The sequence below is a fragment of the Rattus norvegicus genome, chromosome 11 (genome assembly GCF_036323735.1).
Source record: "Rattus norvegicus strain BN/NHsdMcwi chromosome 11, GRCr8, whole genome shotgun sequence".
NCBI lineage: Eukaryota > Metazoa > Chordata > Mammalia > Rodentia > Muridae > Rattus > Rattus norvegicus.
Genome location: NC_086029.1, coordinates 27,690,149 through 27,707,510, shown reverse-complemented (window position 1 = coordinate 27,707,510; position 17,362 = coordinate 27,690,149). Strand labels below are relative to the sequence as shown.

At 34.7% G+C, this 17,362-nt stretch overlaps 1 protein-coding gene across 1 annotated transcript in view; it reads left to right on the top strand.

Annotated features, from left to right (window-relative positions):
* Lipi (lipase I) overlaps positions 1-17,362 on the top strand; it is a 39,672-nt gene that overhangs the window by 8,515 nt on the left and 13,795 nt on the right. The window contains exons 3-9 of the mRNA NM_001105899.1: positions 652-1,037; positions 3,459-3,567; positions 4,725-4,826; positions 10,083-10,172; positions 10,982-11,149; positions 13,150-13,254; positions 14,853-14,964. Of these exons, the coding sequence (NP_001099369.1) occupies positions 652-1,037; positions 3,459-3,567; positions 4,725-4,826; positions 10,083-10,172; positions 10,982-11,149; positions 13,150-13,254; positions 14,853-14,964 (1,072 nt within the window). The remainder of the gene's footprint in view (positions 1-651; positions 1,038-3,458; positions 3,568-4,724; positions 4,827-10,082; positions 10,173-10,981; positions 11,150-13,149; positions 13,255-14,852; positions 14,965-17,362) is intronic.

The window sequence follows — 17,362 nt, the reverse complement described above, 5'->3', positions numbered from 1 at the left end:
AGCTCTCAGGCCTCCCATTTTCTCACTGTATTCTGTATGCAATTGTTATGTCTGTTTGTATATCTACACTCATTAATCTTACTGCAGCGATTTCTTCCCTCTTTCCCTGTATTCATCTTCTCATGGTGTTGCTAATTTGTTGAGGCTAACCTTTGAACTGGGGTTATTTCTGCCTCACACTTTCAAGTGCTTGTCCTATATGTCATAGAAGGAATTTTATACTGCTTTAAGTTTATGAGCAAACTGGTACTGTATTATTTTTGTTTGTGTTAATAAGGGTAATGGTGAGTTGATTTTTAATATGTAAATACACTTCTGTTAAAGCTTGTGAAAATTCACAATCAATGTATCTACTTTTACTGCTGCCCTTCCCACTTGATTAGTAATTACAATGATTTACGTCAGACCCATTTTATTTTATTATAAAAGAATGTTTATGACTTTTAACCTATCAAAATTTTTCATAGTTGTCATTATTATTTTTATTAATTCTAGTTCAGGAAGCCTTTTTGCCTGATCCATTGACCGATTTAACATTAGAGTTGCTCAGTAAATCATGTTACAGTGCTAATGAAATAGAATTCTCCTATTCAGTTGCATAACTGCAGTGCTATCCTAACTAATGTTCAGATTGATTTTTTATCATTACAGAGAATAATAGAACATGTCTTGAATTCTCAAAGTCAAATGCAATGAATTCCTTGAAAGATTTATTTTATCCCACAGTAAAGATAAATCTGCTGATGTACTCAAGGAACAATGCTAAGTGTGCAGAACCACTCTTTGAGTCTAATAACTCAGTTAATGCCCGTTTCAACCCATCGAAGAAAACCATCTGGATTATTCATGGGTACAGGCCGCTTGGTTCCACCCCAATGTGGATACATAAGTTTACTAAGGCCTTTTTGAAACAGGAAGATGTGAATCTCATTGTCGTAGACTGGAACCAGGGCGCTACGACTTTTATTTACGGTAGAGCGGTTAAAAATACAAGAAAAGTTGCGGAGATTTTGAGAGAGTACATTGAAAATCTTTTGGTAAGTAGGAAAAATTTAAGGTAGACATGTGATGCGATATATACTTTGTTATGTGATACGATGAAATTAAATAATCAGTTGGAACTTTAACTTAGACACAGTAATCTTAAGCTATATTTTGTCTACTCTAAATGATAATCCCTTATTTCATTTTCATATTTTAAATATGAGAAAACTTTTATTTTAAACCATTAGAATTTAAAGCTCATTCAAACTCTGTATTTGGACTGAATTAATGATCTTATGTGAGGAGTGAACAGTACTGTAATGTCCGTACATTTTTTTTAGTTATGTTTTCTAACATCAGGCTAATATGTTTGTTGTTGGTAAATATTGGAGGAAAAGATCCTAGGAAGTAGTTTATTCTGACATCCCTGAATATGGATCTCAGTTTCCACTAGGTCAGCTCAGGGTTGGCATAGACCTATTAAATTCAAGGCTTCTTATAGGTCTTTTATTTTTGAATAATTATTGTTTAATAGGTCAACCTTTATGGCATTGTAAACACTTTATGGTAGTTCCTATCTTTTCTGAGCACAGGTGGTGACAGTAAGTCTTTCAGAGAAAGATAGGCCATATTTGATTTCTTGGGATCTTCTTTGTTTTGAAGTCTGAATTTTAGATGAAATGAACTTCCAAACTTATGCTAAGTTGAACAGGCATAACATCAAAGCATACACATCAGGATTCAGAATGAAGGGGATCAAAACTCAAACTTGTTGCCTCTCGTCTGTGTCACTGTGAACAGCCTCTTCGTCTCTCTACAAAATTCTTTGTTTATACTTTAAAAATAATGAAATTTTATTATATGTTCCATGAATATTAAATTGATATAGAAACATATGGTACTGTATATATGCAAAAGTGTATATGCTTAGTCAACACATGACATGTACTAATGAGTGAATAAAATAATTTTTATTATTTGTTTAAAAATCTTTAATTTTAAAAACATTGTGACCCAGGTCAGAAGATAGGATAACAGGTACCTCATACTGTGAAAAGTGTTAGTTAAGTAGAGAATTTAGGAAAAAAAATCATAGCAATTTGCTTGCAAATGATTTACAGGAGTTGGGAGAAAAGTAACTATTGCTTTGTGGTTTGGAGAAATACTTCTTCCTCTTTTGAGACATTGCTTTGAGGAATTTGAAGAACAGAAATGCTTTTTTTTTGTTGGGAAAGCCCCTGTCTTGCTCTGCAATAGTGGTGAAAAGTTGCCACCATTTTATGAGCTTCAACCATCACTGTGTAGCTCCCCGGGAGTCTGCTGGAAAACATAGATCCAGAGAGCTCTCAAAGCTGCCTACTTGAGGTGAACCAAATGTCCACACCTTGTCCTTCATTGTTTTGCTGTACTATGTAACCTGTGGTTTCAGAACCTGCCTGAAATTCATATACTTCAGCTTAGCACTTTAAAAGTAAGAGTGGCTTTTATACTTTTATTGGTTGTGCTAGAGCGTTTGATATACCCTTAAGGGAAGACAGAAGAAGTCTAGCATATATTTTGTAATCAAACAGCTCTAGACTTGGGTCTTAGTCCATTTGAGCAACGGTATAACAAACACTTTAGTGACCTTACATACAAACACGTTCATGTCTCCTAGAGAGACATGACTGGTGGAGTCTGGGTCTGGTAAGGAGCGGTTCCTGGTTCATTGTTTGAATCTTGGCATTGTCGCATCACAAAAGATCCAAATAAGCCTCTTTAGGTCTCCTCTGTCAGAACATTATCCCCATTCTTAAATACCCCTAATTTGTGATGTCACTTTGTCTGTGCCCTACTTCCAGCAGAGGCCATGACATTAAGGTTTAGAAATTCAGCACATTAATTTTCAGAGGCAGAAATATTCAGACTTCAGTGACTTTAAATACATTTTCTTTATATGTAGCTTTGCATACAACTTTAACTTCTGTTTTCTTAGTAAAATACTTAACAAAATATTATTTAGTTAATAATTTTAGTATAGACTTAGTGTTAAGTAATAGGATAGATATGAATAACATATGACAAACATGAATATTAAATATAAAGCATAAAGCAGATGTTAATATACTTAGCACAAAATAAACACACAATCATGCCCATTATTACTATTTGATCATGATATGTCTCAGTCATTAAATGATATTTTTATTTATCTCACTCTATACTATGGGTGACTAAAACTTCGTCTTGCAATTACATTTAAATTTACTTTAAATTTTCAAGTAAAGTTTAATGGTATTACTGGAAACAAATAAAGATCAGATATTTTGTGGTGCGAGCTGAACTAACCTATGTCTTTTCACAGTTATAAGTCCTTTCTTATGTGCCAAAAATATATGACGTCAAAATCAACAGTGGATTTCAGAATGTCCGTATATTGGGAATTTGTTCTCATCCAAAATAAAAGTTATTACATTGTATTTTGCATTTTACAGATCCATGGAGCATCTCTTGACAATTTTCATTTCATTGGCATGAGCTTAGGGGCTCATATTTGTGGCTTTGTAGGAAAGCTATTTCAGGGTCAACTTGGAAGAATTACAGGTAAAACAATCTTTTCCTTTTGTTAAATTACATTTTTAGCACATTTTCCATTAGAGTGTATTCTACTTAAAAACCTAGCAGGCATGGCTACAAGCTATATTTGAATACTACTTTGTAACTGTAGATGGTGAATTCTTTCTTAATGATTATGATGGTCATGAAAAGCAAGTATTGAATTTTGTAGTTTTATTAAAATGTCAAAGATTACATGGCAAGATCTGTTCCATTCAGTTAAAATATCATTTTTTCATTAGCTAAAAATTTTAGCTCTGTAGTCCATATTCATAAACATTATGGTATTTTCATTCTTTTAAGCATTCATTTTTGTACTAGACAAATCAGGAGTTGCTATTCAAGTCTGAAACATTCTGATTCTAAAGTTCACTCAGATTCACAAGGTAAACTTAACTATAGTTAAAGGCTGCAACCCCATGGTGCTCACATAAATTTCTATCATTTGCCTATGTAATGTTTATTAAGCAATTATTCATATCTATATCAATAGGATAATTATGGTAATTCCAATGAGTTATACAGGATATTATTGTTATAATAAAGTCCATAAAAGGAAAAGGAGAGGTGAACTCATATAGTTGCAAGTGCTTGCTTATCTATTTTTCTACTGACACAGGTTTTCTTACATCAGAAAAATTTAGAGAAAGAGATAGGTGGGCCACTCAGCAAACAGGCTAAATAAAATAGGGATAAGAGGAGTGTGTGGTGAGTAATAGTTAAAGTAACACTTATTTATATATTGATTTGGGTCTATGGACAAATGTAGGATGAGGCTGGTAGGGCAGTGAATTGAAGAGAGGTCCAGAGGATAGTTATTAAGGCTTTTTCTCCACCACAGGGGGTCATAGTTACTATTAAATATTCAGTTATACAGCTTACTCTGTCTACCTACTCCTTAGATAAATTGGCTAAAATATCAATATTTTGTTGAAACATCTTTCCTGTGATTGGAATGCCTTTGAAGGGTGATGATAAATATTCAAATAATGAAAATATTTGCTATTTGTCAAATTTCATTTAACTTTAAGTAGGTTGGGACAAGTTTAAACTAAAATTGCAAGTGCTTATGTTTATAATTGAAAATCAGGTAATGTAAGCTAGTAAAATATGGCCCAATTGATAGTCTATGTTTTGCATTTCAGGCCTTGATCCAGCTGGACCAAAATTTTCTGGAAAGCCATCAAATTGCAGATTAGATTATACAGATGCAAAGTTTGTAGATGTTATCCACTCTGACTCCCAAGGTAAAATAATAAGTATCTTTGAGGTTTGTGTTTAAAAGCAAAATGTGAAATATAGATCCCCAGGAAGAGGAAGAGTTGCAGATACAATGTTTGGGGTTTACTTCTTCGTTCTGGTGGCAGTCACTGACTTTACATACTTCCTTGCCATGCTCAATGCTGCTATTTAGTTACTGTTTACTTTCCACCTGTGAATGCAAACCAACTAGAAGTGAGCACAGCACTAGAACCACAGATAAGGAATATTCTCTAGAATTAGGGAATTAGTTCCCTATTGATTTTAATTTTCTTTATAAAGCTCTCTAGCAGGGTTTTGATGCCATTGGTTATAAAATGTTGGACGAGTGAATGCATTAGAATTATTGAGACTGTCTTGAGGTCCTTTTGATTGAATGGATGAGATGAGTAAGTTGTGGGAGGAGAGAGAGAGAGAGAGAGAGAGAGAGAGAGAGAGAGAGAGAGAGAGAGAGAGAGAGAGAAGAGCAGAGGAGAGGAGATAAGAGAAGAAAGAGAAGAGAAGAGAAGAGAAGAGAAGAGAAGAGAAGAGAAGAGAAGAGAAGAGAAGAGAAGAGAAGAGAAGAGAAGAGAGCTCCTTTCTGGATTTGATCTGGTGATTCTAGCACTGACAAGACTCTTCATATCAGGGAGACTCTTGATTACTTACCAAACTCACCTCAATGTTTTTCTGAATGTATGCTATATAACCACATTTATAGCTATGCTACTTACAATAGTAAGAACATATAAGCAGTCTAGATGTCCATGAATATATGAAAACATATTGGAATTTATATAGCCATAAAGAAAGATGAAATCCCAACATTTCAGGAAAATGGGTGAAACTCGGGATCGCTATGTTAAGCAAGCCAAGCCAAAAGTAGACAAATATCCCCTTTCTTTTTGTTTTCACAATCTAGATTTAAAAATTACGTACTCAGGGTGCTGCTGAGATGGCTGTATGTGTCAGATCACTTACTGCCCTCAGCAGGGATTCAGAGTTCAGTTCTCATGACTGATACCAGGCAGCTCACAACTGCCCATAATTTTAAATCCAGGGGGTGTCAAATAGTTCTGGCCTCCACAAACACCTGTAGTTCTATGCGCATGCCCACACAGACACACCTACATACGGATCATTAAAAACAATAAAAAAACCCTCTAAAGTTATGTTCTTATGCATATACCTATATACATATGCCAGGCTGGCCTCAAGAACCATTTGTGAGTCCATAATAAATATGTGTTGTTTTTTCCTAGCTCTGTTGTCTTTATCCTTACTCATTGATAGGTGGGAGGTTTGTCTCAACAGGAGCCTCTTGCTTTTTAGCTTTCATGTTGAACTGAGATATGCTGAGGCTTCAGACTACTCTCGACAGCTGACTTTCTTCTAGGGCAATGGTTTTCAACCTTTCTATAGCTGTGACCCTTTAATACAGTTCCTCATGTTGCAGTGACCCACAACCATAAAATTATTGTCATTTCTACTTCATAACTAAGTTTTGCTACTGTTATGAATTTTAATGTAAATATCTGTGCTTTCTGGTGGTCTTAGGCGACTCCTGTGTAAAGGTCATTTGACCCTCATAGGATTGGTGACTGCTCTCTAGGGCTGAGAACCACTGCTCTAGGGACCTACTTAAAATGTGGCATTCTTTGCTTAAATTCAACGGAGTAGATTATAATACTAAAGGAGGGATTCTCCACTGCTACACTGATGGCACACTTGCTTTTGTAGAGTCTGAGGACTTGTAATTAAATGATTTTAAAGGGCTTTCATCTTTTTTTATATCAAAATTCTTAAATCTGCTCCTCATGCTGTGTATGCCAAGTATTTTATGGCTCTTTAAGATATCATGACACATTACTTGATTCTGTTGTATGCTCTACCTAAATCAAGTTGCTGTTAAACCATACCTAGACACTAATATTTATCACAAAAATTCAGTAACATGAAATTGCTTGCACCCTTGGCTAAAGTATCTTATATGGCAATGAGATTTCATATATAAGTATAGTCCCAGATTTTCTGAGTTTAATATGCCTTTCATGCTCCTCTTGGTTATAGATTGAAATATTGGTGATATATTCAGAATTTGAAGCTTCTGCAGAGCCCTGGAAATCTACAAATAAACAGAGGCTCATATATCATAGCCACATGGCTCATGCCGTCCTAGCTCAAGTTGTAATCTACTAGTAGAGTTAGCAAGCTTTGTAGAGTTTTGCTACTGAGTAAACCTAGTCAACAAGCCTGAGGCACCATCATCCAAAGAGGGAGACATACATCCCACTGCCCTGACAGCTGCATGTGACCTAATAGTATTTTGCCTGGCTGATCCTTGCCCATTGTATCTTAGCCAGTTTCTTTGTGGACCCTAGTCCTCTCCCACGTATTGGGTTGACTCCTTCCCTCCCACTCTTCAAACATCCATTTAACTTGTCCATTTAACTTCAGAATGGGAAATTCTCTAGCCAAGTTACCTTTAAAAGTTTTCCAGTTTTACCTTCTACTTTAAAAAGTGTTCAAGGACTATCCTTGCTAGGTGTTTTTTTATTTTGATCTTCTTTCTCCATTGCACTGATTACTCTCTGGCAAATAGTACTCTCAGTTTCTTTTATATTTTTCTCTATCACACAACATTTCCATTACAAAAGTTTTCCTCTCCCCCCACCTCAAAGTATTAGGATTGTCCCATAGTAAACATGGGAATAATAAATGTGCAAAATTATTAACAATAACTTTTATGAAAATCAATTTGAAAAAGAGATTTCGTTTTTTATTGAATATTTTCTATTTACATTTCAAATGTTATTCCCTTTCCCAGTTTCCCGGCTATAAGCCCCTATTCCATCCCCATCCCCTTCTTCTATAAGGGTGTTCCCTCTCCCTAGCCACTCCCCATTCCTGTACCATGCCAACATTTCCCTGTACTGGGAGGTCCAGCCTTAGCATGACCAAGGGCTTCTCCTCCCATTGGTACCAAACAAAGCCATCCTCTGCTACATATGCAGCTGGAGCCATGGGTCTATCCATGTGTAGTCATTGCTTAGTGTATTAGTACCTGGGAGCTCTGGTTTGTTAGTATTGTTGTTCTTTTGGGGTTGCAAGTCCCTTCAGCTCCTTCAATTCTTTCTCTAATTCCTTCAGTGGGGACCCCATTCTTAATTCAATGGTTTGCGGCTAGCATTCGCCTGTGTATTTGTAATGTTCTGGTTGAGGCTCTCAGGAGACAGTAATCACTATTCCTTAATATCTCTTAACATCAATGGACTTAATTCCCCAATAAAAAGACATAGAAAAACAGACTGGATATGTAAAGAGGACCCAGCATTTTGCTACATACAGGAAACACACCTCACTGACAAAGACAGACACTACCTCTGAGTAAAAGGCTGGAAAACAATTTTCCAAGCCAATGGTCAAAGAAACAAACTGGAGTAGCCATTCTAATATCGAATAAAATAGACTTTCAACCAAAAGTTTTCAATAAGATAAGGAAGGACACTTCATATTCCTTAAAGGAAAAATCCACCAGGGTGAACTCTCAATCCTAATTATCTATGCTCGAAATGCAAGGGCACCTACATTCATAAAAGAAACCTTACTAAAGCTCAAAGCTCACATTGCACCTCACACAATAATAGTAGGAGATTTCAACATCCCACTCTCATCAGTGGACAGATCATGAACACAGAAATTAAACAGAGACATAGACTAACAGAAGTTATGAACCAAATTGACTTACTAGATATTTATAGAACATTTCATTCTAAAATAAAAGAATATACGTTCTTCTCAGCACCTCATGGTATCTTCTCCAAAATTGACTATATAATCGGTCACGAAACAGGCCTTAACAGATACAAGAAGATTGAAATAATCCCATGCGTCCTATGACAGACTAAGGCTGGTCTTCAGTTACAACAATAATGACAGACCGCCCACATATATGTGGAAGTTAAACAATGCTCTACTCAGTGATAACTTGGTCAAGGAAGAAATAAAGAAAGAAGTTAAAGACTTCTGAGAATTTAATGACAATGAACATACAACATACCCAAACTCATGGGACACAATGAAAGCAGTGCTAAGAGGAAAAAATCATAGCTCTGAGTGCCTCCAAAAAGAAATTGGAGAAAGCATACATTAACAGCTTGAAAACACACCTAAAAGCTCTAGAACAAAAAGAAGCAAATACACTCAAGAGGAGTAGAAGGCAGGAAATAATCAAACTTAGGACTGAAATCAACCAAGTAGAAACAAAAAGGACTATACAAAGAATCAACAAAACCATCTGATTCTTTGAGAAAATCTACAAGATAGATAAACTCTTAGCCAGACTAACTAGAGAGCCCAGAGAGTGTATCCAAATAAGCAAAATCAGAAATGAAAAGGGAGGAAATTAAAAAATCATCAGATCCTACCACAAAAGCCTATATTCAACAAAACTGGAAAATATGAATGAAATGTACAATTTTCTAGACAGATTCCAGGTACCAAATTTAAATCAGGAACAGACAAACCATCTAAACAGTCCCATAACTCCTAAAGAAATACAAGCAGTTATTAAAAGTCTCCCAACCAAAAAAAGCCCAGGACCAGATGGGTTCAGTGCAGAATTCTATCAGACCTTCATAGAAGAGCTCATACCAATACTATCCAAACTATTCCACAAAATAGAAACAGACAGAGCACTACCAAATTCCTTCTATGAAGCCACAATTAAGCTTATACCTAAACCACACAAAAACCCAACAAAGAAAGAGAATTTCAGGCCAATTTCCTTTATGAATATCAACGCAAAAATACTCAACAAAATCCTTGCAAACGGAATCCAAGAACACATCGAAACAATCATCCATCATGATCAAGTAGGTTTCATTGCAGGGATGCAGGGATGGTTCAATATATGTAGATATCATTTAAAAAGAGGATTATTCTAAGTTTGGGGCCAGGCTTTGGGTACATAGTGAGTTCTAGGGTACTTTGAGCTGTTGTTTATATGAATATGGATACATTAATTTATATTTCATATTGATATATCTCTGGAAAAAAGTGGTGGGAGAGGAGGGAGTGGGGAGAAGAAGAGATGGTCAGAAGAGTTGCCTGAGTCAGAAGAAACTAACAAAAACAGAACAGCATTTATCTTTAATTCAAATTTCTGAAGAACGAGTTTAATGGATTTTTACAGATGTTTTGTTGTATACAGTTGCTCAAAACATTTTAAAAGCTCTATGATTTCATGGCTGCTTTCTTCCTAGGTTTTGGTATTCTAGAACCATCGGGACACATTGATTTTTATCCAAATGGTGGGAGAAATCAGCCAGGTTGTCCTACATCTCTTTTGTCAGGTATTTTAAAAGTAATTTACATTTGGCTTTTCAATCCATATGCAATACTGACTTAAGAAATTTATTGGCAGGAAATAATTTCAACTGATACCACTTAATGAACAAAGCTTACTATTATATAAAACTGGTCATGGATGAAACCTGATTTCTGTGGTTTCAACTATTTTAGTTCATTATTGTAACCACGAAGAACAATTTCAGCTATCTAGAAAAAATCAATAGCAAACATATTCTAGGCTATCTTAGAATGTGAGTCTGATTACAAGATTTAGCACTATGATCAACATATTTCCACATATACACAGATTTGACAACTCTGGCCACTTCTGTGTCTCACACTTGGGGTTAAGCATTATGGCAGTTAAGTGCATGATCAAATGCCACTGTGACTAGAGAATAAACCAAAGAATATGAAAAATAGGGAAAGGATGACATAAGTGAATTTTAACACAACTTGCCTCCCTAGACATATTTGATATTTCATCAATGTTTTAGAGATACAGTAAGAGAAAGGAGAATACTATAGGAAACATTGTTGCGGTGTGTTAGTATAACCTGTCAAATTGAAACAGTTATGCTCTTTGGATTATTGATTTACGAAAATGTTTTATTAATTTCATGACAAAGTCATGCTCAATCTAAAACTTTGATGGGACATTTTGATAGGTTGAACTATAATTGTATTTTCAGTGCTTTGTATACATAAGAAACAGAATTTGATATAACTTAATGGTCAGTTTTTCTTTAGTTCTCTTGATCTTGATTTCATGTATTTATGGTTATTTTTGCTTATTTTTCTCACACCTAAGGAATGGATTACATTAAATGTGACCATCAGCGAGCAGTTCACTTGTTCCTGGAAGCTTTTGAAACAAACTGCAATTTTGTTTCATTTCCATGTCGTTCCTACAGAGATTACAAGAGTGGTTTGTGTGTGGGCTGTGGGAATCTTTACAAAGACTCCTGCCCAAGACTTGGTGAGAGAAGCTGTGTTTATTACAATTCCTTTTGAAGTCGATTAACACCATCAGAATAGCGTTTTAGGTTGGATGCTAAAGTAAACTTTATTCTAGTCTGTTAGTATATTATGGTTTGGGGAAAACTTCTCAACAGGGGTAATGGTAGATGCAGGATATGCATTCACTATCGATTTTTTGTCTAAGGAATTTGCCCTCCCTCTTCCTATGTTTAGAGGCAGAATGTTTACATTCTTTGTACACTGGAGACTGTTTCTTTCTTCCTTTCTTTTAATAGAAATTTGTAGGGACAAGTGAAGGGGTGTACCTCTGGCTAGCCAGCATTATATTTGCTCTGAGCAAGTAGTCAAGAATTCTATATAGTTCATGCCTCCCATATCAGTAAAATTTAACAAGGGCAACTATGTTGACAGCTTTTGAAAATGAAAACCTGCCAATAAAAATAGAGAGAAAATAAATAATCCACAAAAGCTGGGATGAAGTGGGAGGAGAGGAAGAAGATAATGGGGGTATCATCAAAGTGCACTTTATATGCTGCTTTGGTTGGAATTTCATTGCTGGGAGGAGACACCACGATCATAGAAACTCTTACCAAAAACAAAACCATTTAAATGGAGCTTGCTTACCATTGATAGATGTAGGACATTACTGGCACGGAGGGCAAGCATATTGGTCTGCAGGCACACATAGTGCTGGAGAAGTAGCTGAGAGCTCTACATCTGGAGCAGCAGCAGCAGAAGGAGAGGGTTATACCGGGACTGGTGGGAGCATTTGGAACTTCAAAGCCCATTCCCAGGAACACACAACAAGGCCACAGCTCCTAATGTAGCCCCTCCCTACGACTTTATGAGGGACCTTTTCATCCAAACCACCATATTCATATTATCTATATAGATGAAATTGTGAAGGAATAAATAAGTAAATAAAAGGCATTCAAGTAAAAAGTTAAAAAAAATAAGAGGACTTAAAATAATTCCAGAGACTGTTCAGTTTTTTCCAAAGAGGATTCCATGTCTCAGCATATCATAGATATATCAATATCTGGTTAGTACCATGGCAAGATATTCCGGAAATGCTGACAAAGTCAAAGGTGCCCTAGGTGTAGGAGTTAATTAAGAAGACTGAACTGAGCCCAGGGCACCCTCTTTATTCAGCCTTACTGACCACACATGGAGCTTGTCTACATAAAGCTAGCCCTACCCAGCTCTTGTCAAATCCACATTTCCATTCCACAGATTTCTTCTATCCATAACATACTATTAAGGGATTTATTTACTTTACATCTCCAGAGGGGGATTCCTTTTCTATTAGTATTGTTTTTATATCTGTGTTTTAGGTCAACGACAGAGATTGTTTAGGAACATAAGGTTGAAGGAGAGTTAAAACTTCTAAAATGTCCATTAAGCATTTTGTCTACCATATTAGATTTAAAAGTTTTGAGGTAGACAGAAAGGGGTATCTGGTTATGTTTAATATACTACTAATTTAATTTTTTATGCAGATATGTATATATAAGAAATATACTCAATATATAAATTTATATTATTTATGTTTATGTGTATTAATTGTATTATGGTATACATACAATATATGTAAATATGTGATATACTATATACTATAAATACAGTAGTACATAGATGATAATTTGGGAGCTTTAGTTTTAGAGCTAAATTGTGTATTAAAATTGTATGTAATTCATTTATTCTGGTGAATTTAGTAAAAGGATTTGTGAATAAACTTCTGAATTTATAATAGAATGTAAAATCTGACCTAGTGCATCTTATCCATTCAGATTATGCCAAGTTCTAATGAGTAGAATGGTTTTGTGAGTCTTGAATATAAGAGTTACTTTGAAAATTGACGTAAAGCATCTTGCATATTTTTTAATACTTTTAATCTATATTTGATCACGTAAATCACTTAGGAACTTTGGTGGTTTGAAGAGTTTGTGTGCTTTTTGACAGAAATTTAATTCCTATATTCTTTTTCTCAAATCTTAGGTATTCAAGCTAATCTATGGAAAGAGGAGTTGAAGAAAAAAACAGAGGAATGGCCTCTAAGGACCACTGCATTTTTGGATACCAGTAGCCAAAATCCATTCTGTAGTAAGTGGTTTGCCTTTTTTTATAATATGAGTCATTATAGACAAGCATATGTTATTTGAGTATAATGGAGAGCATGGTCATAAGTAATCATTACATACGACTTATCACTATTTTTAAACCTGTAAGTTGAAGAATCCAGTTACTTGTTTCTAAATACAATGGTTAGATGAGTATTATAATAATAAGTATAAGAAATGAGACTATGGCAATCGTGAGAGACAAGAGGAGAATGACAATTGAATCATCATTCCCATGCAATGTTTGAATCAACCACACTAGCTCTGTTTGTTTTCAAGCCCTGGTTGTATATGCTTCCTGTGCTCACATGGACTTCTGGCATTCACATGTATTTCCTGCACTCATATGTACTTCTGCATGCACATGTACTTCCTGCACTCATATGTACTTCTGCATGCACATGTATTTCCTGCACTCACATGTACTTCTTGCACTCACGTTTATTTTCTGCATCCATATATACTCCTGCACACTCATGTACTTCCTGCATTCACGTCTCCATGTTTTCAATGCTCTTTTCCTCTTCCCCTTCTCTTCTTCCCCTTTTCTCTTCTTCCTAATGTTGAATACTTTCTCCTATTTCACAATTTCAGCTTTCGACATATGTTTCTTGATTCACCCTTCTTTTCATTGTTAATTTTTACTGCTTAATTCTTTATTGTTAAATATATCCTACGGATGACTTCTCAGTACTGAATCATGTTGGCCAATTGGTTTTTATATTTTTAATTATGTATTATTTTGTGCTTTAAAACACGATGCTTTATGTTTTAAAAATGTGTGTGTGTGTGTACATGTGCATGTGCACAATATGGCCCCTTTTTTATTATATATTAGCATATGTAACTGAGATATAACAGCTACAATGAACTTACACTTCAACAGATATTTAACTTCACTGCCATTCCTCAGCAGTCAAAGCCATTAACAATTAAAGTTGTTAAGAAAATTTAGCTGTATATATTATCAGGTAATTAGGAGACCTTATAATAAATGCTTAAATATGTTCCTTAAAAACATAACATTATTTAATTGGGTTATCCTGTGTTTGTATTTGATTTCAAGTTTGCAGACCGGTTATAATATAGCATTGATTTATTCAAATTATCACCATACTCAAGATTATCTGGCAGGTTCTTATTCTTCAAAACCTGACTCGTTGTTTTATAAGTTTTCTATAAAGATGTGACCCTTAGTATGCTGTTTACCCTTCAAAACAGGTCCCACTCCCAAGAATAGTTGAACAACATAATCTGTACTCAGTGAGGAGAAATTATGGGAAACTCAAAGTTCACTGGGTGACAAATTAAGGGTGTGTCTGGTGGATTGGAAACTTGGGGATGGGGATAAATATGATCAGGATAAAGTTTTTGAAATTCTCAAAGAATTAAGAATTGTAATTTGTAAAGAACTTGACAAGAAGCAGAATGAATTATCCGTTGCTAAAATTATTTGATCTGAATATTTTTATTTGCATATAAATATGCATGTATCATGAGTGCTTATGTGTCTATTTGCATGTGTAGTAAAACAAAGTTTGAAATATAGTATGAATAATGTTCTGTGTTTTTATTTTGTAGCTTATTATTTTGCTCTCAATATAGTCGCTTTGAATGAAACTATGAAGAATGGCTCACTTTCATTTGGTTTATTAAAGGACCTTGGAGTATTGGAATACCCGAGGCTCTATGTGTAAGTACCATTTATTATTTATTTATTTCATAGATCAAATGTTTGCTTATTTGCATATTTATGAATGGCTTAGTAGATAATTTGTAGTAAAATTTCTAACTGAAGAGGCTTAAATATTAGGAACATCTTATATATCATGTTCTATTCTCTCATTCTATGGGACAGAATTAAATATGAAATAGTTAGCACATCGTTCACAGCCTATGGCCACAAACATTAAAGGATTAGGTAAAGCCATTTTTTTTTGGTCATGTTTTTGGCTCTTAATTCCAGTGTTCCTTCTAAACATCTTGCTTGCTCACTTTCTCGAGTTTTTGACGAATACCAGTTTCATGGTGTCGTAAATCAAAACCTAGTGCCACCAGTCAAGGATAGTGTGACACAAATTTTTAAAGAAACCCGAGTTCCAAGGCTCCCAAAGACATGTTGAATACACCTTTTTCCTCAATTCCAATTGACTTTTTTACATATGCATATTTCAATATATACATTTCTAAAGCTACATAATCTTTAAGCACATTCTCAGCTTAAATTTGCTGAACAACTATTGCTTAAAACCAATAGCCAAGGGATAAGATTATGAGAACATGCATCCTAGTACAATGTGTAACCACATGTAACAATCTAAGCTTGGCTGTTGGTTTTTTATTTTGTATTCATAAAATACAAAATAAAATTTCTCTTAAACAAAAGAATGATATAAAGGTGAAACTACATATTTAAATTATAGTTTAAACTACTGGTTTAAACTACTACAAAGTTATTTAACAGCGAAACTGTTTTTTATGTCTGGTGACTGAGTACACAACAAACTTTATTTGGCAAATAATAGGCAATAAACTGGCTTCAACTTTGACCTGCAATCGGTGACCTCTGAGTTTCAGGAGTCACAGTTGCTATCTCCAACCTTTACTGTCATCACATCTTAGCTATAATAACAAAAACTGTCCAATAGACTAAATATGTTGTGTCTTGTATCTAAACATAGTACAACATACAGATTGAGTCAATTGTCAATTAAGAGAAAGAAGAACATTCATGACTGGGTGCAAGTTTAATTGTTGAATAATGGTAGTCGTCTTCTTAATATTGTGGTTCTATAAACGTTTAGTAATCTGCAATGGCATACAGTATAACACATAACCATATCTTAAAGTAAATGTAATTTGTAGCATAGAAGAAAATATTTCAAACTTTGTTATCCATGAAGATCACAATGAAATAAACCCTTTGGCAAAGTACTAGAAACTTAGAAGGTGCCATGAAACTAAAAGCCTCCATCAGAGATGCTGCAACTATTCCCAGCAACGAAATCCCGGGTCAATGTCAGACCAGTAAAAAAAAATTACCCCAATAATTTCATATTTCATTCTATAAATTTTTAAATTCATAAGAAACTTCACAAATTGGTGGTGACAGGAAAATGGAAGTGTATAATAATTTTTCTTCCTTTTCACTTCTTTTCAGTCTCTCAAAGAAGATATAGAATAATTTTGATCCAGACTCATTACTCCTCTCAGGGTCCACATTTCATCAGGAGAAAGTTCAATTCGTTTTCTCCCAAGCCTGTTTATATGTTATGTGTTGTACTACAAAATACTGTTCAGTAAATAGTTTCTTAATATAGACCTCTTAATTGGATAAAGTTTTTGTATATTTAAACAAACACACATGCGTATTCTATCATTTATTCTTATCAGAAATAGGCGGTTACATTTTAAATGAATTTTAGCACATTGTTTATGACCAAATATATTTATATTTTTAAAGCCCTTCAGGGCACTCAACCTGAAATAGTTTTTTTGCTCAGAAAGAAGCAAAACACTGGTGGAAGTAATACACAATTGAATATGAGTAATGAGTTTGAGGATAGATTACCACATAATATGGAGTGAGACCGCAGAAGGGGAGTAAACACCCTTGAAAGTAATGCAATATCATGAGCAAACTGGGAGAAGTTGCTTTCAAAAGTCGGGAGAAAACGGTTAACTAAACTCATAAATAGCATGGGACTACACTACTGACAGTTGCTTCCATGTTTCCAGTAGGTAAAGACATTTGTTCTCATTTATTTCGCAAACAGTTAAACACGATGAAATAGTGATGTGTTTTCCTCATAATGGGTTCAGAATAAAAAGGGATAAGATTATGAGAACATGCATCCTAGTACAATGTGTAACCCCATGTAACAATCTAAGCTTGGGTTTTCTATCAGTTATTTGGCATTTGAACTTTTGTCCAAATAGGAGTATACTCAAGGCTCCACATTTCCTCTTCAAGAACTGAAATAGGAATATTTGCTCTTTGTACAAAATGTGCAGTATTATACGGAGAAAAGTAGGATCACCCAAGTCTATTTAATTGACTATTAATAGAGCTATTTAATAGTTCTTCCTTC